Source organism: Sphaerodactylus townsendi, linkage group LG03 (genome assembly GCF_021028975.2).
Source record: "Sphaerodactylus townsendi isolate TG3544 linkage group LG03, MPM_Stown_v2.3, whole genome shotgun sequence".
Lineage (NCBI taxonomy): Eukaryota > Metazoa > Chordata > Lepidosauria > Squamata > Sphaerodactylidae > Sphaerodactylus > Sphaerodactylus townsendi.
Window position 1 is genome coordinate 94794405 of NC_059427.1, and position 23931 is coordinate 94818335.

The window sequence follows — 23931 nt, forward strand, 5'->3', positions numbered from 1 at the left end:
CCAAAATAGCACAGTAGCACGGTATCTGATTTAAAAGTTAATGGTCCTATAATCTGTTGAAAGAATGTTGGTCTTATACCAGGGAGGTTTTAATCTGGGCTCAAGCTCCCCCTTTTTCCATGAATAGTTTTCCTTGTGTGTGAAAGGAGAGTAGTGGAGACCAATTTCGAAGTGTAGAAGTGGGGAAATCAGCACAAGAAATATTGTGAAATACTTCTCAGATGTAAAACACAGAACCATGACTGTAATAACAACAAAGAGTGTACTGTAGAGAGTGAGTAGCTGATTCACATTGCCTAACTCCTTCATACACAATTGTGGAAAAGACCGTTCCATACTCCTCACTTATAAAGATAGGAGGGAGGTTGCCATGCCTGTGAAAGGGGAGAGAAAACCTTTATGCTGCCGCCTTGTACTTGCTTCATCAAGGAGATGGCAGGAGATGGCTATCTCGGGATTAGTGGTCACACACACCCATGGTGGTATCAGTGCAGGAAAAGTCACTTGAGCGAGCATACAGGACACCTTTGGTGAACACCCTGAGGTATTATTTGGAGGGTGAAGGAGTATTCCTCAGACCAGACATGGGGCCAGAGTGCTGTTGTGGACTTGGGACAAGAACTCTGTGAAAGCTGTTATTATCCTCAACCCATAGAACCAGAGGCTAGAGGTGACTACATGGCATACCTCCCTCAGGTGCTATGAAGGCTTGACATGAAGGAGCCTGATCTGTACATGTGTGTTGGCTCAAGGCTTAGAGCAAGATGTCTTCACCCATAAAGTTGGGGTTAAATGAACAGAGGAGGCCAAGCTGCTCTTCATCTGGCCAGCTGTCTCCACTGCAACTGGGTATGCAAATGGAGCTGACCTGTGGGTGCTGCAGTTCCCTGCCTTTTTGGTTCAATGTAAAAGTGAATAAATGTGGCTTATTTTACTATTCCATATGACACCATTGGCTGTCCTCATTTCTATGCCCACGTGCAAAGCATTTCTGATTAAGAGAATGGGCTTCCATGGCTTCTCTGCTGGGAAAGCTGACCAGCTCTCCCCTGCTTCCCACTGGACTTTGGGTTCCTATTCCAAAAGCAGTTATCAAGTTACACAGTACAGTTTTGAAATGCATGATGGGAGAAGGGTCTCCTTCCTCATTCTCTGAAATCTAAGAGATAGGAATGACTCCATGGGCTGGGTGGACTGAGAATACAAAGTGCTAAGAACATGTGAAGGGCTTGGCAGGTCTGTTTTTGCATGTAAGGTTTGATTATCATATTTATGATCCAGACAATATTAACTGTGAGTGTGAATGCTTGATGTCATAATGGATCTTGTCATGTTTACTACAGAATTGTGCAAGCATGTTCAGTAAAACTATCTAGAGGAAAGATAACATAAAGATGGAAAGATTTTAATTCATGTTCCATGAATGTGCATTTATGTGTAGGTACCCTACAGCTCAGATTTATTATTTATTTTACATGTTTATCCTGCCTTTTTTCCATGGACCTCAAGATAACATATAGATAGTTTTTTCCCCTTTTCCATTTGACCTCGACAATCCTGCAAAGTAGGCTAGGCCAAGAGAGAATGATTGGCCCAAGTGATCTTCCAGACAAGCAGGGAGTTGCATCAGGGCTTCCCCAGTTGAAGTTCTGCACTCAGACCATTGCACCATAGTGGCTCCCCAAACTCGACCTGCTTCCCTGCCAGGAATGTAACTTTCAGAGGTCAGTAGGAGGCACTAAAACTTAACAAACATTTGTGCGGTCTTGCTAACAATGTTTTTAAAAGGTATCCCCAGTCTCCAATGTCTTCTCCAAAAAACAAAGCAGAGACAAAAATAGTAGCAATGATTTGCCATAAACTAATAAAAGAAATGAATGAATACCACATACATATAGCAGCAAATGAGAACTATAGCAGGTAAATGAGAACAGTTTAACTATCTGCTTGCACTATAGAATAACTGTTTATTTTTATAAGGGAAAACAAAGCCTAAAGTGTTGGTGTGAGATTACAATTCAAAGTAAAACATTTTTTTTCCAGCACCTGAAATGTTCAGTTCCACAAAACCTATTGGCTACTCCTATGCTGTTGACTGGTGGTCATTGGGTGTTACAGCCTATGAACTTCTTAGAGGACGGGTACTGTGCCATTCATTTACATATATTCTCTGTATATCATTTTTAGGCCATCCAGAAATCATTTACTTATCCATTTTATGATGTACTTATTAAAATTCCAGACAGTCTCACTTGACTCTAGCAGGCAAATTGTCTTTCCGATAAATGTAAATTTCAAACACAGAAGTTGCCATAAAACTTCAAGAGTTTAGAAATTACAGGGGCGGGGGGGTGGGGGGATCTGTCTTTAAAAAGACATTGTACAGTCATAGAATGACCCTGTGGTTTGAGAAAGAAATGGACTACTGTGTGCGAATTAGAAATCTAACACATTTCATGCACGGACATGTCTTGCTTGTGGGTGGTAACTCATTTGCAAAGTTTGCTGCATGTTGTTGAGAAGAGTTTAGAAGTCTGGTAGGCAGCTGTGATGAGTGTTTTGTCCTGCCTGCTCCCAGAAGGTGTGGGTTGGGGGAGGGGTTAGGCTTTTTGTTGACTGGAGCACTAAATTGGACATTTGCTACCCCAGAATATTTATGGTGATTTTGTGATGATGTCTGCACAGGTAGTTTCTTTGGCTGGAGTCCTAGAGAGCCACATCTGGGAGAAGTACATGTGCTGCTGAAGTTGTCACTTGGCACAGAGTGCAAGCTAATAGTCAGCTGGATGAGCAACAGCAGTAAAAAAACTTTCAAAATGTTTCCAGCTGATTGCAAGCTTCTCCCCTGCTTCTTCATGTGGCAGGGGCAGAGCAAGGGGGAATTGTGCCTGGGTCATACATGCGCCCTGCGCCATGGCCATGGTGGCACCCACCCTGGAATGCCCACACCATGACCCAGCCCTGCCTCCGCTGTGGTGCCGCCCGGGGCGTCATGTGCCTCCACCTGGTGACACTACGCCACTGATATGTGGCTGTCTAAGATGGTAGTCTGGCCTTTCATGTTGCCTTTTAAAAAAAAATTGGTAGAAGGTATTTGTGTATCTGTGCTTGAAATAAATAAATAGAATCAATAATCAGTGAAATTTGAGACAGCAATTCTCATTAAAGATGTATAGATTTATAGACCTAGGAAAAAGGAGATTAAGAGTTTGTGCAACCCAGCAATTATCATTCCAAAATTACTAATGGAATAAGGTCTCAGGCAAAACACTGAGGTTAGCTGCTTACTTTATTGTCTTTTCTGTCACACATAAGCATTATTAATTGCTTCTTGATAAAATTGTTAACTGCATTTGTGAGATGTGGGCTACTTAAAAACACTAATGAGTTTTAGGACTTAGGTGTAATACAAAACTCATATGTTCATAACTAGTCTCTGTGCAGGAATTATAAGGTATTCAACAGAGAGCCAGTATGGTGTAGTGGTTAAGAGCAGGTGGATTCTAATCTGGAGAACCAAGTTTGATTTCCCACTCTGCCACATGAGTGGCAGAGGCTTATCTGGTGAACCAGATGTGTTTCCGCACTCCAACATTCCTGCTGGGTGACCTTGGGCTAGTCACAGTTCTTAGGAACTCTCTCAGCCCCACCTACCTCACAAGATGTCTGTTGTGGGGAGAAAAAGGAAAAGGAGCTTGTAAGCCACCCTGAGTCTCCTTACAGGAGAGAAAGGTGGGATATAAATCCAAACTTCCTCTTCTTCTCTGTAAAAACAATCAAACAAAAGACCTTAGAAATAAAGATTGTAAATAATTCTGAAATGTCCCCATTGGAATCATTTCCCCACCTTCCCTGGCTCTTTCTGTGTGCCTAACATTCCCAATGATTTAGAGATGTGGTAGCTAATCTCTGTGGCAAATGGGTCCACAAGTCAACTTCAAAACCTGAGAGTGCTGCTCTGTTGTATATTACAATGCATATGAAGCCTTTCGTGTTTATCGTGTATGCCTGTAGTTCTCATAGTGAGTATTAGACAAGCATAGGGGAGGAAGTCCCAAATATCTATTGAAACTGTTGCTGCTGCTGTCACAGATTCCCATAACAGAGTCTGCTTCGGGTGCTTGGATAGCCATCCATGGTCTCAATAATTTAACTTGCTCTTCTGGACACTGTTGACTCAGCCACAGTGTAGTAAGTGATGCTGCTATAAAGCTGCATTTCATTTGGACAGTTCTTCTTGCTGGAGCACCCACTCTCAAACTACATTTTAATGTTTTCATGTTTAAATCATGGCCCATTATGCATGGAATGCACGAGGCTCTTAGTTGCGCAGTGGGGTTGTAGTGGGGTCTTCTCGCGTTTCTCTGTTTCCATCCAAGGAGGCATTCAGCCTGTCCCACAGCTGCTTGCTAAAGTCTCAACCAGGTTCTGCTTCTCCTGGTTTCCTTAACTCTGCCCATCAAATCCTGGTTCTCTTAACTCCGCCCATCAATTCCTTCTTAAAGGCACAGATCTCATCCCACCCAGTAGTTGCAAGTTAAAGGGCTTCATTAAAGCCTTTTAAATTGCACTTATAGCATTATACCTGGGATTGCAGTTATATTGATATTGTAGCCCCTTTCCAAAAATAATTTGCAACTACTGGGTGTGATGAGATCTGTGCCTTTAAAAAGGAGTTAATGGCCAAAGTTTAAGAGAACCAGGAAAAGCAGAGGCCCATTGGGATTTCAGCATGCAGCTGCAGGGCAGGTACTGGGCTGCCTCTTCATGGGTAAACAGAGAAATGTGAGGAGACCACACTACAGCCCCACTGCACAGCTAAGACCCTTGAGGTAAGCATTCCATGTATAATGGGCCATACATCTTTGTCCAGGGCAAAACTATGCTCACTGGCAAATCTCTCCTGCTCTGAAAGCTAAGAAAATTAAAGATGTACTTAAAGTGGTGTAGCTTGGTGTGAGGAGTGTAGAAATTGAAAGGGGGGCACAGCGAAATACATTCAAATAAGAAATCTGCTGCAACAGACATTCGTCCCTGCTACACAAGAAATACCTTAGTGGGCACTAATAGTGTTCCCACTATTAGTTCATACTGGGCACATTTCTATTCATCTTCTCCAAGGAGATAAAAGTGAGAGCACTAATTAGTACTCTTAACAGATGTAGCTCTAGCTGAATGGAAACAAATGAGAGATATATGCTATTTAAATATTTCAAGGCATATAAGAAGGCATTTCTTCTGTTTTTAGAAAGAACCTCAGCAGTAAATTGGTTTCTTACGTATCGAGGCTATAAGTGTAGTGCCAGTTAGATATCAGTGCCATTCCATTTGGATTTGTTTTGTTTTTTAAAATGTAACTTTGTTGCTGCTGCTTCTGCTGCTGACCTTTTCTGCACTAATCTATTTGCTTCAATCGAATTAGGCTCCCCTGTGATAGTCATTCAGTTGAGAATGGAGGGACCTGGTGATCTAAGGGTGGGAGAGTGCGAGCTCTACATAAAACAGCGCAGCAATCGTCTGTGTGGAGATCTCTGTTTAAAATAGCTCTAAAATTGAGAGATTAGATTTGTGTTGCTGACCAGAGGGTAACATTCAACATCTTTTTTTTTCTTCTTTCCCCCCACAGAGGCCTTATCATATCCGCTCCAGCACTGCTGCAACGGAAATTGCCCATCTGTTCAAAACAGCCACAGTTATGTATCCTGCTGCTTGGTCAAAGGATATGTTGTCATTAATCCAAAAGGTGAGTGTACTTTGGAGTCAGGTTAATCCCAAATAGAAGTTCTAATTTTGTATTTGAATGGAAGCCCAATAAGGCATGAATGAGACATATTAAGAAGTCACAGGACTACCATTAAAACACTCATCTTGCATCTCCTTTTCCTCTCTTCTTTGGCAAGGTCTACTAGTACAAGATGCATGGTCTTGTAACACTAAGTTTCTTCATTCCCACAGAACTTCATTGGCTCCCACAGCTAGCGGCAGAGTTACTTCACATTGTGTGTTCTGTATTACTAGTCATTATTAAGAAAAATGGAGGAAAGTGCTCTTTGTGTCTCCTGTAACATCTAATTCCATCATGAGGCCTACAAGTCTTTTGGGGACTTCAAAAGTTTTTTCCACTGTTGGAGCTTCCAGGCATCACATTTACTCTGTGGTAAAGTGGTAGTGAAATCTCTATAGAGATGTTCACTTGACACCATTTATTCATAACAGCTGTTCACACATTTTTATGTGGTGATAGTGCTCTGTCAGGTTGCCAACAAGGATACTTTCATCAGCATCAGAATTCTCAGATAATATGCCAAAAGGCATTCCTCATTAGAGCAACAGGAAAGACTGGAATGAGAAGCAATTTTGAAGGGTCTGATCATTTCTTCAAAATTGCTTGGAGGACCAGATGTTGACCAAAATCTTTACAGAACTACTTTTTCAGTCTATTTTGGAAATGGGAATAATTGGCAGTGATCGAGGACATAGTTTAATGAAAGCTGAAGAATGCAAGGACAGAGTGGCAGAGAGAAGGGATGAACTCCATCCTCCCAATCGGTTTCATGGTCATGATCATTCAACACATTGTCCAGGGCACATTGTCCCTTTCCAGTCAAGGCTCACTCTGACTTATTCAGCAGCATTTTAGGCTAACATGTCATTGAGCAGCATCTGCAGGGTTGCCTTAGACCACAGGTGTCAAACTCGCAGCCCTCCAGATGTTATGGACTACAGTTCCCATCACCCCCTGCCAGCATCATGCTCGCAGGGGATGATGGGAACTGTACTTCATAACATCTGGAGGGCCGCAAGTTTGACACCTATGCCTTAGACCTCAAGTGGTCATCAGCCTCAACTATTATGATTATGCCATTGATGTAGGGTAGGCTGTAGGAATGATGCAGCTGTGGGGAAAGCAGTGCTGCAGTCATTGTTCCACTGAGGATCCCACTCCACCTCTTGTGGTAAGTGAGCTTGCTACTCTCCATGTGGGACTCCACAGAAGCCACAAAAATGAAAACAGGGTTGCACTTACCCACAACTGTTGTTCATTGTGGTCTTCTGGGGAGGTACACATCCCTCCCTCCTCTCCCCGCTGTAGGATCCTCGAATGTGTGGGTCCTTCTCCATGGTAGCAGAGAGAGGACTGAAAGACAAGCACTGTCCCCACCTCCGTCATGTGCTTGTTTGGGCAGGAAAATGCTGTGGTGCACCAGAGAGGAGCAGGAACACTCCTGCCATCTTTAGAAAGAGCTAGAAATTTTGAGAGAATTCTCCGTGGCTGTCATGCACATAGTGTGCCCGCACAGAAGGCCACTTGATGAACAGTTACAGGTAAGGGCAATCCAGTTTACTGGTAAATAGACTGTATTGCTTAAACCTCAACTGGCCAGAACAAATGTAATATTTAGGTAGATTTCTGTTATTTTTCTATGTCACTTTAATCTTATTCCAAACTGGGTCATAAAGTGTGGATTAATAGATCCACCAAATGGGGGTAAGGATAGATAGGAATTTAGAATTTCTGTACAAACGTGAAATAAGTTCTAAGTTTGCAGAAAAAAATCTGAAATTTCAAACAAAACAAAAAATACCATATGGATTATTAAACCTGTCCTAATAAAAATAATGCCTTAGATGCCACTGTGTTTTCAGTTGTCATTTTAGAAGTTAATAGGCAACCACAATACTATTACTAAGCCTTCCAAGTTTTGGTTTTTTGAACACTAAGTTGAGGGTGGATATGAGGTGGGCTGGGAAGCCAAAACGGCTATGAGACAGGTCCTGGCCCCTTTCCCTGACAGAGAACAACTCACCACTGGAGACTCATGACCTACCCACCCAGCAACCACCATACAACTGTGCATAGCCCAGTGGCCACCACGCAATTGTTCTGGATCGAGCCCAACCCCAGCAACTGTGCAACTAGGCCAGGCCCAGTTCTGGGAGACACTGCACAACTCAGTCAGACTTTTCTTAGGGAGAGGCTGCCAGGGAGATGGAATGAGAAAAAGTTGAAAAACAGGAAGCAGATAACTGTAGGTTAGCTGGTGTGTGGCAAGGAGAAAAGGGGGAGAGGCCATGAGGGCTTCCAGCCAAGGGAAAGAGGAACTAGTGGGGGAGGCAAATGCAGGGGAAATGAGATGCTTCCTGCCAGTCCTTTAGGTTTTCCCTCTTGTTCTTTTAATTGTACGATATGCCATTCTGAAGGGTCGTATTTGACTTTTTAAATTAATGGTAACACTTTAATTTCTGCTTTGGCCCCACTGTGTAGGTTTTGGGGCCAGTACGGATGATAGATGAGACCAGTGGGGATGTCAGGCTTTGTCCTGTGTCTTGTGAATTTCATAAGGCCACTGCACCAGGTCAGACGTTTCTGTTTATGAAGTAAAAAAGCTGCAGTGTGTAGTTGTTGTTGGTTCAGGGCAGAACAGAGAAGAGAAATCAAATATTCACTGCAGCCAGTGTACGCTTTATATTTGCATTACAGGTGGACTGAGGGCCCGAGGGCAATGTGGGGAGTAAGTTGAGGGGGAAGGGAAACACACACACACCAGATTTGGGAGCAGGAGTCGGGGAATAGGCCACAGCTTTATTGAAAACAGTTACAGGAGCATTGGCGCAGCATGGGGATGGAACCAACATTGGGTGACCCTTCTGCTGCCTAATACAGCCTCATTCTCCCCAGTCCACCGGCTGTGGAGGAAACTGTGATATCCCCACCCCCACCAGCTCACCTGCCCTGGAGTGGCAAGCCCAAGGATCCCACAGGAGCACAAGATACTGTGCAGTTCTCCTGCCATCAGCTTCCATGCAGCTGCTGATTGGCTCCATTCCTAAGATCCCTTAAAGAGAGTCCCCAAAATAGTGGAGGCAGGCTCACAGGAACCAAATCCTTCTAAATAGATTCATCACAATGCCTAAACCACTAACTAGGCTGTGACAAATATGTAGAGTATAGAAACATGGAAGTAGCAGGGACCTCAAGGGTCATCTAGTTCCACCCACTATACAGTGTATGGAATTTACAACTACATCCCCTCCCACTTGTCACTCCCTCCACTTGCTTTATGCCCAGAAGAAGGTACAAAACCTCCAGGATCCCTGGCCAATCTGACTTGGAGAACAATTTCTTCCTGGCTCCACAGTGGTGATCAGCAATAACCTGGACGTGTAAGCGAGGACTGCAAGAGCCAAGCACTGGCTCATCCCTTCCTGCCCTCCTGATGATCTGCCTAAGAGCAACAAAGGATAATTCAAAACTCCACCTGTAATGATCCAAACGCAGAGGGTGGGTGGGAGGGAGAGCTTGAGCGCAGAGAGGGCAAGACACAAGTGGCTACCCAGATAAGTAAGGAGGTCAGGGGGTTGAGGCAGACCCAGATGGTGACTTTTTTCATCAGGCCACCCAACACTTCCCTCCCTTGCCCCCAAAAGAGCAAGGAGCCATGCCACCAATGCAGAGCTGACCCAGTGCCCCTTCCTCACTTCTGGCCCCAGGCTGCAAATGCAACCCTAGGTAAGTCTGGGGAAAGCTTCACGTGTGAAAATTGCCCATATTTACTCTTGGAGGCACCATCACTAGGGCCAGATGCAATATGTTTCCTTCCGCTTTGAGGGATGGAAGAGGCTCCAAAACACCCCAAAGCGAGTGTTTTTGCATCTGCACGTTGAAAACTGCAGAAACTGTACACCATGTCCTGTATTATTGCCAGAACAAAGTTCCTCTCAACCTTATTGATGGGCTTAGAGTGCTGGACAGACCAGCAGAAGACTGTTTATCTGTTAAACAACGAATCCAGGGATGCTCTAGAGCAAACGGCCAGGTTTTTATGCCCTGTCATAAATTATCTTGATTTTGCTTTGTACTTTGTCTTTTAATTTTTGTATTTTATTGGTTATATGTATCTGAATCTACTCTGCTGCTGTCCAAATGACAGTGCAGCTTGAGTCACTATTTGTACTCTTGGAGGCTTTAAATGAATCTTGGCATACCTGTCCAAAAAGAGAGACCTGTGCTTAGAAGTAGGCATCCAAATCTGCATTGAGTGTGGATGCAGATACATGTTGGGGTTTGCATTTGAATCATGATGCTAATCATGCTAAGCCCTACTGAACTGACTGGATTGTATCTTTTGATACAGATGGCTTCAGTCTCTACATCTGGAACTGCTGTTACATGTGACTGGCTATGTGCAGTTCTACCTGGATCAGAGCCAGGATATATTAGAGCAGAGAGTAATTGTATCTGGCATTAGCAGCTTACTTATATAACGTTCAGGTGCTGACTGTATATCTTTGGCACCTGAAATTAATGACGCACACATACTCCTTGTAACCCTTGACACTAAAACAACGTGCCAAGCCATTATATTAAATATGTTACATTTAAGGAGCTGTTTCTTGTCTTGTTTGCAAAACTTGGCACCAAATGTTGAACTAAATAACAGAATCCAATTATAATCATTGTCAGATTCTGCACAGAGAAAAAGCAATGTTGTATTATATAAAGCCAAATCTCTGCTAATTATGTGCAAATTCTAAAAAACAATATTTTTATTAGACCTATTAAACAACCTCGCCACACACATCTTTCATCCATTTAAAAGTAATGTATGCCGCATATTGTAGAAAAGTTTGACTTGCCCTTTCCAGCATTCAAAATACTGTACTAAAAGAACTGCAGAACACACAGATTCACATACTAAAGTCCACTTGGGCATGTACATACACACCCAATATGAAGTCCTTTTATTGGGATGATGATTGCTAATTACATGATCAGGCACTACTATGCTTTTTGGCTTGTAGTGGGATATTTCCATGTTCTTTATTCTTTAACTCTTCTCGGTTTTTATTTCCCTGAATGATCTGCAGCTTTAGAAAAATAATTCTTTTGTAGTCATGCGTTACTTTAATCATTACATTTCAATGGGATATTCTTTGCATTAAACGGATATTAGCAGAATAATAAAAGAGTTACTTCTGCAAAATAGTTTTTGTAAGCAATCTCTCACAGCAGGGGACTTTGGATGATTTGTTCTACTTCAGAAAGTACCAATAGAATGATTTGGCTCAACTTTTAATAAGGAGCTCATTAAATTACTGCTAAAATAGAGTGCTTTCCAATTTTCAGCCAAATAAGCATTGAGTAGAAAAGTCATTAATAAGGAAGGGAATGTGGTTCTATATGTTGCATGTGAAAGAGAAAGAAAGCTGAAATGTCATTGTCTTATGTCATTGGCAGTAGCATGCCTGTGGAATGCCAGTAGCATTTTTTGGACTAGCTTGCCTGTGGAACAAAGCAAGTGGAATAGAAATTCACTTACACTGGCTTAAGGGGAAAAAAACTTGGTAGAGTACTTTTCATTATCAAAAACTTGTGCCCAAAGCTTTTTGAGACTATACTGCTATAACTGATTTCTCTTGAAAAGTTCTTCAGACAGTTCCACACAGTTTCCCCGCTCCAGGAATGATATGGGACTATACAAATGAAAGAATGATGAAATCTGTAATATATCACTCACATAAGCTGGATTTCACAATTATCAATATTTCAATAAACTCGAGTTTAGTACAGACAGTATAATACATCTAGTAAACAATGTAGTATATAGGAAAGGAGGAAAAAACTGCCAAAACATCAGAGACGAATTAAAAGCTTATTACTTATTAACTAAAAAATCATCATCCAAAGCTCTCAATGCCATCTCTGTCCCATTGCTAGGTCTGGAACTCAAATGAAAGCGGTCTAGGTCACATGTGTCATTCAGGAAGACGTTCCATCACCATCTCTCATTTATCTTGTCTATACTCTTTTCCGCCAAATAATCTAAGTTCATCCATGTGCTGGATCATCTTTGTTTTAAAATGCTCCTCTTAGGTCCTAATGCCTTCCTAGTTCCGTGGTTGATGAAGGGACAATTCTACTTAGATCTTTTGGTGGGAAAGAGTATAGAAAGGGCAAGTTACAGACCCTCTATACCAGATTGATTTTGCAATTCTGTGTGAAATTGCCCTTGTGGAGAGATTCAAGACATCCCAGGGTACTGTTTTCTCTCCATGATTTCCTTTTCATATCTGTTGTGTATTGAAGCACCCCCCCCCCACCTGTTTTCATATGACCCCCCAGGATTCAATTTTAGAAAAACCTTTTTTTAAAAAAAAAAATCCACATATTTATAGACACATATCTGCCAATCACCTGCCCCTTCCCTAAAAGGCAGGCTGAACTGTGGGCGATTCTCTTCTGTTTTATAAAAAATAGGCATGAATAACACTGGATAGGAATAACATAATACCTTTAATAACCGTTTAAAAATCTCCATGTATTTGCAGACATGTCCAACAATTCTCTCCCTTCTGTCTAAAAGGCAGGTGATTCTCTTCTGTTATACTGATTGTTCCCCCTTGTGGTCATAAACAAGTGAAAAGCGTAACAGATTTAACATGTCACCAAAGTCCTGCGATTACACTATTTTCCCCCCTTCAGATGCAAGGAATTGCTCCTGCCCATAACTACAGTTCGGTCCAGGAAATACTGGGGTTTTTTAAAGCAGATTATTTGCATGTAGAAAGAACTGGCTGTTGCCGGTCTGTGTTCTAATAGAGGACAACATCATGAAAAACATGAAAAAAACTTATCAAGTCTAGCTAAAATGTAGGAAATCCTTGATTCCCAGAACAATGTGTATTTTTTTCTGTTTGTTTTTAACTTAATGGACAAATAATTGTCTCTGTTGCTTTCTGAAGGAAAATGCTCAGAGTCAGTGGTTGAATACAGTTACCACTAGATACATCATCTGTGCTTTTCCACAGACTTCACTCAAACTAAGGTAGCATTATGTAGTAATTTGAGGTCCTCCATGGTACTTGTTTATTAATATTGCTTAATGTTCTAATGTATAAAGTGTTTTTTATACTTTCACTGTCATTTAACCTTACAATAACCTCATCATGTATGTAGAAGAAGCAGAATGTATTTACCTACCCAGTAGGTTCATGAATGAGTTTACAATGCAAAATATGCACAGTAGCTTTTTAATGGCCATAACTACTTGCCATCCACTTCTGTCACAGCACTAACAGAAAATTGTAACATGATATGGAGAGCAGAAGGAGCTATGAAATACAATATAGGTCCTCAATTAGTTATGGTTACCACCCAGCATGTTTCATCAGATTTTGTTTCTGTCTCTATAATTTAACTAGAGATGTGTTAGGTAGCACTGTTATACAATATTTTACAGAAAAGTTGGATAACTACTTTTTATGTTCTTGGAAAACCCTTTTTTAAAAAACAAAGACAATATAAAATTAGATTTCTTGCAAGTTGCACTTACATAGGCCCCAACCCAGCCCGCATGGTGTAGTGGTTTAAGAGCAAGTTGATTTGATTCTGGAGATCTGGGTTTGATTCCCTATTCTTCCATCTGAGTGGCAGAGGCTTATCTGGTGAACCTGATGTATTTCCGTACTCCTACATAACATTCCTGCTGGGTGACCTTGGGCTAGTCACAGTTCTTTGGAACTCTCTCAGCCCCACCTACCTCAACAAGGTGGCTGTTGTGGGGAGAGGAAAGGAAAGGAACTGGTAAACCACCTTGAGTTTCCCTTCAGGAAAGAAGGATGGAGTAGAAATCCAAACTCTTCTTCTTCTGATTAGTCACAACTAATAGTGCCATCTTATGCAGAGTTACTCCAGTCTAAATTACTTCATTTTAGTGGACATAGATTGGAGTAACTTTGCACAGGGTTGCACTGTCAGTCCCATTCATACCAATGGAGCAAGTTAGTAATGTTTCATTCCTTTCAATGGGAATTAGTCACAACGTATTTTAAATTGGACCGGGGGATAGATCATCCAAAGCTCTGTATATATCCTATCCAATTTTCTAATTACGGTAAACATCTGCTCCATTTTTGACACAACACCCCCCCCCCCCCATTTTAACCATGTTTATTGATCATGTTTAATTTTCCTTTCTAGTTGATGCAGGTAAATCCAGATGAACGGTTTTCTCAGCTGAGTGACATCCAAGAAATTTCTTACTTGGCTGATATCAACTGGGATGCAGTTTTGCAAAAGAGAATAATGCCTGGATTTATTCCTACCGTAAGACTATTATGTTGCTGCTGTTTTAATGTCAGAAGCCATAAATAGTGCTGGTGGTGCTGGTGGTGCTGGTGATGGTGATGATGATGGTGATGATGATGATGAACATCTGTAGAACCTTTTGGTATAGAAAGCCATGAATGCTGTTTAGGATATATTGGTGGGAATTCTGTATCATAGTAGAAATAGAGTTTACAGGGTATATAAACTCCTGACTTCTAAATAAAAAAAATTGCCATCTTAGAAAGATTGAGTACTCACTCATGTTAGCTAATTTTAGGGAAGGGTTCATTGCAAGGTTAGGGGCATGAACCACACTGTTAGCCTACCTATGTTTAGGCTATGTTTAGAATTGTCTCTCTACCCTTCAATAGAAAGGCAAGTTGAACTGTGACCCAACTTTTGAACTTGAAGAAATGATCCTGGAATCGAAGCCACTTCATAAGAAAAAGAAACGCTTGGCCAAGAAGGAGAAGGAAAGCAGTAAAGATGATTCCATGGAGGTGAGACAGTTTCCCGTTGTTTTTAGTCTTCCAGTCAAGAAAAACCCCTTTTGCACATACTAATTACTTCTTGCCAGTTACAGATGCCAACATCTTAACATCTTTCAGCTTCATTAGTAGTCATCTTGAGATATTAATTTGAATAGAGATTGTCAGACTGCTTAATCAGGTGTAAATGCCTTGCCTTCATGGCAGTTCTCCAGAAGGGTAGGCAAATTGGCAAGACGAGCAGAGACCCACAAAATACCCGTGTGTGGGGTAAATCTCATCTTTCCCCCCTCTGTTTTCCCTCTGGCCAACCACTTGCCAGCCAGCTTGCCCACCTGCAGCACTCCTTCTGCCCTCTCCTCAGCCTACCTGGCCCATGCAATGGGGTTTGGTGGTGAGTCCTATTCCTATGGCCTGCCTGCAGTTGTGGGAGTGGCATTGGCCGTCTTACCAGTGATGTGGGTGGATAGTAACTCCTGGTCTGCCTCCCCCACCTGCCTCCAGCAGTGCCACCTCAGCAGCGGGTGGCAGTGGACAGGGTGGGTCCCACTCCTCCTTTGTCTGCAGCAGAGTCAGGGCTAGTAGTGTTGCGAGCAGCAGCAGCAGTACCTTCCACTCTGCCTACAGAGGAGAGGCATGGTATTGACAGTGGTCAAGTCAGTAGCTCCATTTGACTCTCCCCTGCTCACAGCGGGATCACAATCTTCCCTCTTGTTTTGGAGGGATTTAAACCGCCTCTCCTGTTGGTCCTCCAGGTCTGCAGAAGAATTCCCCCAATCTGAACATGTTTCTATTCTCTGGGTCTATTGAACTGCATGGGGGGCATGTTCAGATTTAGATACAGGACGACAGGCATTTATCTACTTAGTTGAATGACAGAAGGAATTTGTGTGAAATGTTGTATGGTGACTATAACATTGTGTGTCCACTCCTGGATATTAGGAAGTTAAAGAATTACTAATAGCTTATAACAAAATGAGTCTGCAAGGAACTGGGTGTGCATGTAGGAGAATTAATTTAGAAATTCCTAACCCCACTTTTCAGCATCTCTTCCCCCAGGATTCTCTAAACTCTTAGGGGTTTGTTCAGGATAATTTCTCCTTTTTGTCCAAGTGGCACTATCATCATTCTTCCCTTTCTGGAGAGCATATTTAATCCTCATCAGGCCAGTTGTGTGGTTGGTTAGGGATCTGTTTGGTTAAGGCCGGATTGCCTTAAGCCTACAAGAACCTGCAAAAAGGGTAGCAATTTGGAAATCTTTCTTTAAAATTTCTCCTTCCAAGATTCTCCAAATTCCCAGTGACTTCAGCAGGTTGGCCTCTCTCTCTCTCTCTCTCTCTCTCTCTCTCTCTCTCTCTCTCTCCCCCCCCCCCTTTAAACAACATGCCCTCAACATTCCATTCATTGCATCCCAGCAGATTTTCAGTCCTCATCAGGATGGGGTTTTTATGGTTGATTTACAAAGTAATTTTTCTCTCTCCATACTTGGTACCACTTTTCTGTTTTCATCATCTACATTAGATATGACACCTCCTATTCTAGGCATTAGGTTTGTGTGTGTATGTAGCTTAAACAAGAAAGCAAGTGTTTTAGTCCTCTCTCCTACTATGGACAAACTCTGAGTAGTGTATTGTTGCGTCACAGAGTCCTCCATGTTTTGAGAAATGTAGTGAGAAGTGAAATAAACACTTGTGCTGCCCCGCTTCTTGCTGTTTCCATGGCACCCATCCAAGTACTTTCCTTTGAGCTCATTTTTTTTACCCTTCTCCAGTTAGATGGAGGTGATGATCCCTGTGGGATTCTGCACGGGGTACAAATAATACTTTTTAAAAAATGAGATGCAGTCTCACACACCAACCCACAAGTAGAGGTACAGACTGCATTGGCTATTCCCAGAGCATATTCTTTAAAAAGAAAGTGACGCAGATGATCCCAGAAAGGGAGATAAGCAATATGGTAGCTCTAAAGAACAAAGACAGAAAAACAGAACATGAGATTTCAGTATTTACAAAATTGATGTGTTATGAGAAACTCTGGAGTATTTGAACCAGTATCTAAATGCTACCCTAGTGAGATAGCACAGCATGTTAATTTGCTCTGTGCCCATAAAGTGATAGCCAAACAACACTGGAGCAGCTATATTGCTTATTGGCTGTCCAATCCCACTAATTGTTGACTTTCAGTGTGTAATCTGTCTCAAGTCTCAGTGAGAAAGCCAGACTATAAATAACTGTAAATGAATAAAGGTACCCTGAATGGCTGGGTTCCTCGTGGATTTTAGCCTCTCTGAAGGGAATGAAAGCAGCTCCCATATTAGCATCAATAATGTTTTCAGTTAGCCCTTGAACCGGGTTTCTTTTTAAGTCAGGTTATATTTGGCTCCTGTTTGGAAGACATCTTGTTATGAGACTGGTTTACTTCTAACGTCCACTTTCAGTGACCTAAAATGATTGAGCTGTTGCTGAGCTGATTTGTCCGTCCACAGAACTTTAAAAGTTATTGCATTAACATGCTGCATTGATTTTTTTTAATGTAGTACATTTTTTGTTCCTGACACCCTAAGGGTTTTTGATTAGTAGTCTTATTCCAAGAACTGAATGTAAGTCACATCAATGACAGATGATCAGGACTGGCCCCTATCCCGGAGAGGCTCCCACCCTGCATTAAAGTATTGGAAGTAAATGACAAAAGATAGTTAAATGCTTGAGAGAGAAAATTTCCACAGATTTCCTCATCCTATTTTGCAACCTTTCTTCTCCACACTTCTTTCTCAGGTTCAAAATACCAATGATCATATTTTTGAGCCTTACCTTATTCTGAGAAATATTTTGCAGGTAGGACTGTCAATGTGGAACTTACTGAAGGGCCTGTGATATCTAATGTCCATGGCTGCCATACTGCAGCCACCTCTTGGGGCTGGTTCACATGTTGCTGACTGAAGCTAGGAAAGCTGATATGGGGAAGGAACGCCGCCACTTCCTTTGCTCTTGCAATCATTTTGGTTCAGCAGCCACGTTACAGTGGTTTGCATGTCACTCATTGTCGCATATGAAGCGGTCTAAATGCTTAGTCTGGGATAATGTGGGAAAATGTGACTGCACTTTTTTTTAGCCAGCAAGTAACATGTGACTTATGGCAACCCCTGCTGGTGTTTTCAAGGCAAGAAGCAATCAGAGGTGGTTTGTCATTGCCTGCCTCCACCTTGCAACCCTGGTATTCTTTGGAGGTCTCCCATCCAGATACTTGCTATGGTCGTCCCTGCTTAGCTTCTGAAATCTGACGAGATTAGGCTAGCCTTGGCTATTCAACTCAGGCTGTAGCTGCATCCTGACTATCATTTAGGAAGGAACTGCTTGTCGTGATCTGAATCTAAATACTTGTTAATTAATCTTCGATAATTGATTACTGTAACTTGCTCTGCGCTGGCCTACCTTTGTCTTTGAGCCGGAAACTTAAACTTGTGTTGAATGCAGCCGCTAGGCTGCTCACTGGTACAGTCAGACGAGACCATATAACACCGGTCCTTGAAGAACTGCACTGGCTGCTGGTCGAATTCCAGATCATTTTCAAACTACTGGTGTTAACCTTTGAGGCCTTAAATGGTATTGGACCTATATATCTTCAAGACCACATCTCTCCGTATTGCCTTCAAAGGCCCCTCTGGTCATCTGAGAGGAACCTCTTGACAACCCCCAGCCCGAGACATATCCAGCTGATTTCAACAAGAGCCAGGGCTTTCACAGCCCTGGCCCCGGCCTGGTGAAACAAGCTGCCAAGCGACGTCCGGGCCCTGCGGGAGTTATCTAAATTCTGCAGGGCTTGTAAAACGCGGCTGTTCCACCAGGCCTTTTCCACCTAGCCAGCCGGATTAAATGAAACAATGTCATCTTCTTTCAGCCTTGGTGTGTGTGGGTGTGTTATCGCCATCTGTTTTAACATCTGCCATAATATTGTTTTAGTATTATAGTATTATGTTTGTATTTAGTATCTTTATATTTGAAAGTTTTAATTACTATTTATTGTAATTTTATGTTGTAACCTGCCCTGAGCCCTTTATGTTGTATCCTGCCCTGTGGGGTTAGGGCAGGATAGAAATTGAATAAAACAAACAAACAAATCTGTATTCTGCCAAAAGATGACAATTGTATCATCCTTCTGTTTCTCCATATAAGTGTGGCACAATGTCCTTCAGCTCTTTCAGGAGGAAACATAATAGTAATTTATCTGCATTTACCTTGCATTGAGACAAAGTGAAGATATTCCAGAGTCAAGCAATTTTCCAGAAAGGATTTACTAGAATGGCCTGGTTTTGCCACATTTCCTGAGATTGCCATCTTTATATGCTGTAATATCTCCAGAAACCACTGCTGGCATCCTAGCAACCCCCATACCTGTCTCATCTTATTAGAGACACAAGTGAATTCTAGGACCAGTCATTGTCATCAGTACAACTAAACTTTAGAGATCAGTAGGAATTTGGTGCTGGAGGAGAAAGGACAAATGCTGTACTGAAGGTTTTTAATAATCTGATTTTTTTCTTTCTTCCATAATGATAGGCTTACCACCTTCAGAAAAACCTGGAATCACTCCAGAGGGACTTCATCATTTTCAACAGAGAAAAGTGAGTAATGAACTGAAAAGTAGGACTTTGTCTTGGCAAGTGTGCTATACCATGTCAGTAAGACTCGCTAGTTATAATGAAGTTCGATTACTGTTCCTCAGATAAATAAGAAATGAGGTTGGCATGATTTGTAGGAAAGCTCTCAAGCTTATGCAGTGTTCATAGCTTTTCACTGGATCACTGCTGAATTATATGAATTTTAAAGCCGATACTAGAAAACTTCACCAAAGTTTTCAGTCCTGAATTCAAATTATGAAGAGTTTTCACATGGCAAATACATCATTGAAAAGTGGGCTTGTGTGCCCTTCAGGGAACCAACTATATAACTAAAGGACTTTTCAGTTCTAGCAATAACAGGTAGATGTTATATGAACAGAACTTTTGAGCAAAGGTGGCCAGCTCATTCCTCTAGCACGGGTAGTCTTAGCCCGGCTTTGAGATAATTCTGCAACATTTTAGGGACAGGAATTTCCTCACCAAATTTCAGTCCCAGCAGCAGTATAATTGTGCTGCATACAGAGGCTCATCATGCTCATTACACATGCTGTACTGCCCTGCAGCTGCCAGTTTCGCAGTGTGGTTTCCCCACTTCTTTCCGTTCCAAAGGGATTTCCCCTGCTGCGAAGTGTCCCTAGACAAGACGAGCCACCATTTTGCCCACTCCCACCTTGCTTGTTGTAACTCTCTTTTAACACCTTTTTTTTTTTGGGGGGGGGGGAGTTTCCTGTCTTTGATTCAAGTATCCAGTAGTGAAGTTGAGAATTTCATATAATGCAGTTAGCAAACAGACGTCTCATAGGTTGCTGGATCTCACTGTTGCATAATTAGGGACTTCACTTCCTTTTCTTTCTTAGGATGAGGAAACAACATAATGAAATGCAAGAGAACCTGACTCTGGCGCAAACCAAAGATGACCAGGAAGAAGACGACCAGAATAATAATTTGTGAAACTGATTTTGCTTCAGCTCTGGTGATATCTTTGAAGGTCTTGGTTTGTACCTTACCAGTTTCATGGAGCTCAAATCAAATGCTGCTATCATGTCAAGGCAGATGTCTTGCTCTGAGCCTTCCAAACCTGCAGCTGAGTGTCTCCTTCTGCCGTAAGGAGTTAAGCTCTAGTATCTTGCCTCAGTAGATAAGGCACAGAGTCTCATTTTATAATTTTTTAAAAACTTGATTATAGACAGCAAATAATGTTTTGTTTTCCCCAACAAGTACGCAGAATGGTGGAAGGTCAATTTCACATTTTTTTCTTTTGACAAGACATTGGAATATTGACATCAGTTATATCCAACTGCTTATAGGAAACAGAAGGCCTTTATTAAGGGTTTGCTTATGAGATGGCGGCATTTTTTAAGTGGTGTTTCAGAACGAAGGGCTAGAACCACAATTGCTCAAATGCAGTGCAATGGATTCCAGTGGCAATATCAAATGTTGTTAGTAATAGCAATTGCTCTGTCCTACAGCTTATATTCAATTCATCACCTTAAAATATACAAAGGGAAGTGCTTTTTTGTTATAGTCTCTTTCAATATTGACAATATATGTTATAAATAGATTAATTTAGTGCAACTTCAGACAGAGGATGTGAGTATGGCCTTAGAGCTGCAATGCGAGTCAGAAACCAAACTAATGATCAGGGTGTAACAAATTCCAGAATAGTGGCTGAGCCATATTAGTCTGCAGTAGCAAAGAACAACACAAGTGTTTGGGCATCTTGAAGCCAAACAGATTTATTGTGACTTACTTGAGATAATATGTAACTTTATAAGGTCTACCCCTAAGACTTGCTTATAGAACACACCAGCAAGTTCAATAGCCTACTTCAGCCATTATATTGGACAGGAAAGATGATTTTAAAACATTTTAAATAAGGGGGAGCCATATTAGCCAAGCCATATTAGTCTGCAGTAGCAAAGAACAACAGAGGTGTTTGGGTACCTTGAAGCCAAACAGATTTATTGTGACTTACTTTAGATAATATGTAACTCTCCAAGGTCTATCCCTAAGACTTGCTTATAGAGCACACCAGCAAGTTCAGTAGCCTACTTCAGCCATTATATCGGACAGGAAAGATGATTTATAAACATTTTAAATAAGGGGGACTACTAGGAAAACCAGAGTGCTGTTTACTCAGATTACCTGCTAAAGGTTGATGTTGTGTGGTTTGTGATTATGAGGTACCTTATTTATTTTTCCACGTTGTTAAGTTTTATATGAAGCTTTGTAGCATTAGCTATTTGAGCCAATATAAATGCGGATTTTCTGGGACCTGCCAGAAGTTTGAGGTAAGCCTCACATTATTAAGATTACTACTTGTAGGAAAATAATAGTATGTAGCCATTAAGACTGAAAATTCATCATGGCCCCGTCCTCCCAGCTCATTTAATCTCTTCTTACACTACTGACATAGAAACAAAGCCAAAATCTAAAAATGGATTCTTTTACAAGGCATTTGTAATTCTAGTCAAAATGGGGTAAATATCTAAATGGTAACAAATGGCCTTTCACTTTCAAGAGCATCTTATACAATGTAATGAACCTTCTCAGAAACTAGCAGGCATTATTTTAAAGTCCTACTGATTTCAAAGGGAGAGTTAAGCCCCTCCCATTTCACAGGCTTTTAAAACTCTTTGTTAATGTTAATTAAAAGATGCTGGACACCATTTTGTAGAAGGGCAAGGAGTCATTGTTCACTGTATAACCTAGCAAGCAATCCAGACTTTTTAATAGCCACACTGCAAACCTTCTACTGCCAAAACCTGCATTCTATTAATCTCAGGCTTCTCTTGTATTCACTTCTGGAATATGTAGTTTATCTGTATGCACTACAAATATCTGCAATGGAGGAACAGGGTGATACCCACCCCTTTTTTAAAAAAATAAACAAACCACCTGACTGGACACTGAAAAAGAATAGTTGTCTTGGATATTACAGTAATGGGGATTGTCCCATTGACTACATCCCATCCCATTCTTATTTATGCAGAAAATAATTGTCAGTTTAGTTTGAAGTAAACATTCTGTTGCTGTTTTAATAACTCATGTCCAAGTTGAGTCCTCTTGAGAGGTAATCATTCCAAAGCCAGACAAGATTTCTGTAGAACCCTCCCCAAAACATCTGCAATGGTTTTGAGAAGATAACCACAACCTTGAGAGTGCAACCAACAGCTGTTGTGACAATTACACTCAAGAAAATGTGCTGCTTTATAGAAATGTTTTATCTGAGACTCTGCTATAGTCTTATAAGCAGGAATATCACCAGAGTTCCATTATAGGACAGTATCTTCCTATCCAAAAGATGGCCTTTCTTTAGTCCTGACACATTCACTATACTAGATAACTATCTGAATTGATTTTTTTCAAGCTGTGCTAAACTTTGTCCACAATATTGCAGGGACACTTCACTGACAGTAACAACTCTGGCTGTTCTCTGTTAATGCAGAGATCTAGACAGAACAGCTAAACATTCACATATTGTTTCTTATCTGGCTACCGCCCAACAATCAGTGAAAAATCAAGGAAGGTCCATAGTTTACAAATATTATAACAAAGTGAATAAATTGGTATTTGCTGCTTTATTGTATCAAGAAAAATACTTACATTCTTTAACACAATTTTCAATCACACTTATCAGATACTACCTTGTAAGCCTAAGCACTATCTAAACGCAGTGGTTTTGCTTCAGTGCCATTGGAGTGATGTGTGAGAGGGATAGCGCTACTAGAGACGTTCCTTCCTGTTCTAGGAAGCCATATCATTGGAAGAAAGTGTGTATCGGGGGGTGGGGGTGGGGGTGGTGTCTGGCAGGGGAGAAATTTTCCAGTGTTTGCTTTTTTAAAAGGCTGCATGAGAGCTACCCTATTTGAGTGGAAGCGTCAAGTGCTCCACCTCTACCCATTCAAAGTACTTTTTGTATCACCAGTGGTATCAAGTAGGTTCCCCAGACATGCAGTTAAATTCCACACCACACTTGTTAGCACAACAGATCTGTTACTTATGGATTAAAATGGGTAATTTACAGCAATATCACACTACAGTCGGATACTGGAAAATGTATTTTCCCATCAGTTGGCATGGTGTGTGTGAGTGGGGGTGTGGGGAACATTGGCTCAATGTTCCACAACAGGAACTTTGCATTTAATGAACAATAAACTTGAATAGAAAGCTTCATGTCTCATTTGTATTCCAAAGTGATTTTTCTTAGGCTGGGACTTTATTATACAGACACTATCATTAATGCTAGGTTTTAAATGTTAGATTTGTTTTTAACGTTATATGTTATTGATGGTTTTAATCTTGGCCAGGAATGGGCAGGATATAGGTATGATAAAATAGAATAAAAAGAAATAGTTGACTTCTAGTGGTAGCTGTGCCTAGTTGGTTTAAGGCAGATGCATCTGGTTGGATGGATCAACTATTCTGCCAGCCTCTACTGCTGACTGTGCCCGTCTTGGTTCTATCAGCACCAATTCAACATCTATATCCAGTATGGACTGTAGCCACTGCCCAGGGAGACTCTGCTTTCCAGGTGCCCAGCACCTACCAGTGTGGAGAAGTGGTAGAAATATGGAATCATTTAGAAGACTAGCTGCTTTTGTTATAATAATCAAAAGAAACAGATTTTTTTAAAGGGAGGGAGACTACTTGTGCATTAAATGAAGGAAAGTTCACACTGGGGAGACAACCAGGGTATACATATCTAAATAAAT

At 41.4% G+C, this 23931-nt stretch overlaps 1 protein-coding gene across 1 annotated transcript in view; it reads left to right on the top strand.

Moving 5' to 3' along the window:
- STK32A (serine/threonine kinase 32A) overlaps nucleotides 1-23389 on the top strand; it is a 99499-nt gene extending 76110 nt beyond the window's left edge. The window contains exons 9-14 of the mRNA XM_048491248.1: nucleotides 2044-2141; nucleotides 5627-5743; nucleotides 13982-14107; nucleotides 14482-14610; nucleotides 19155-19219; nucleotides 20074-23389. Of these exons, the coding sequence (XP_048347205.1) occupies nucleotides 2044-2141; nucleotides 5627-5743; nucleotides 13982-14107; nucleotides 14482-14610; nucleotides 19155-19219; nucleotides 20074-20167 (629 nt within the window). The 3' untranslated portion in view covers nucleotides 20168-23389. The remainder of the gene's footprint in view (nucleotides 1-2043; nucleotides 2142-5626; nucleotides 5744-13981; nucleotides 14108-14481; nucleotides 14611-19154; nucleotides 19220-20073) is intronic.
- The last annotated feature ends 542 nt before the right edge of the window (nucleotides 23390-23931 follow it).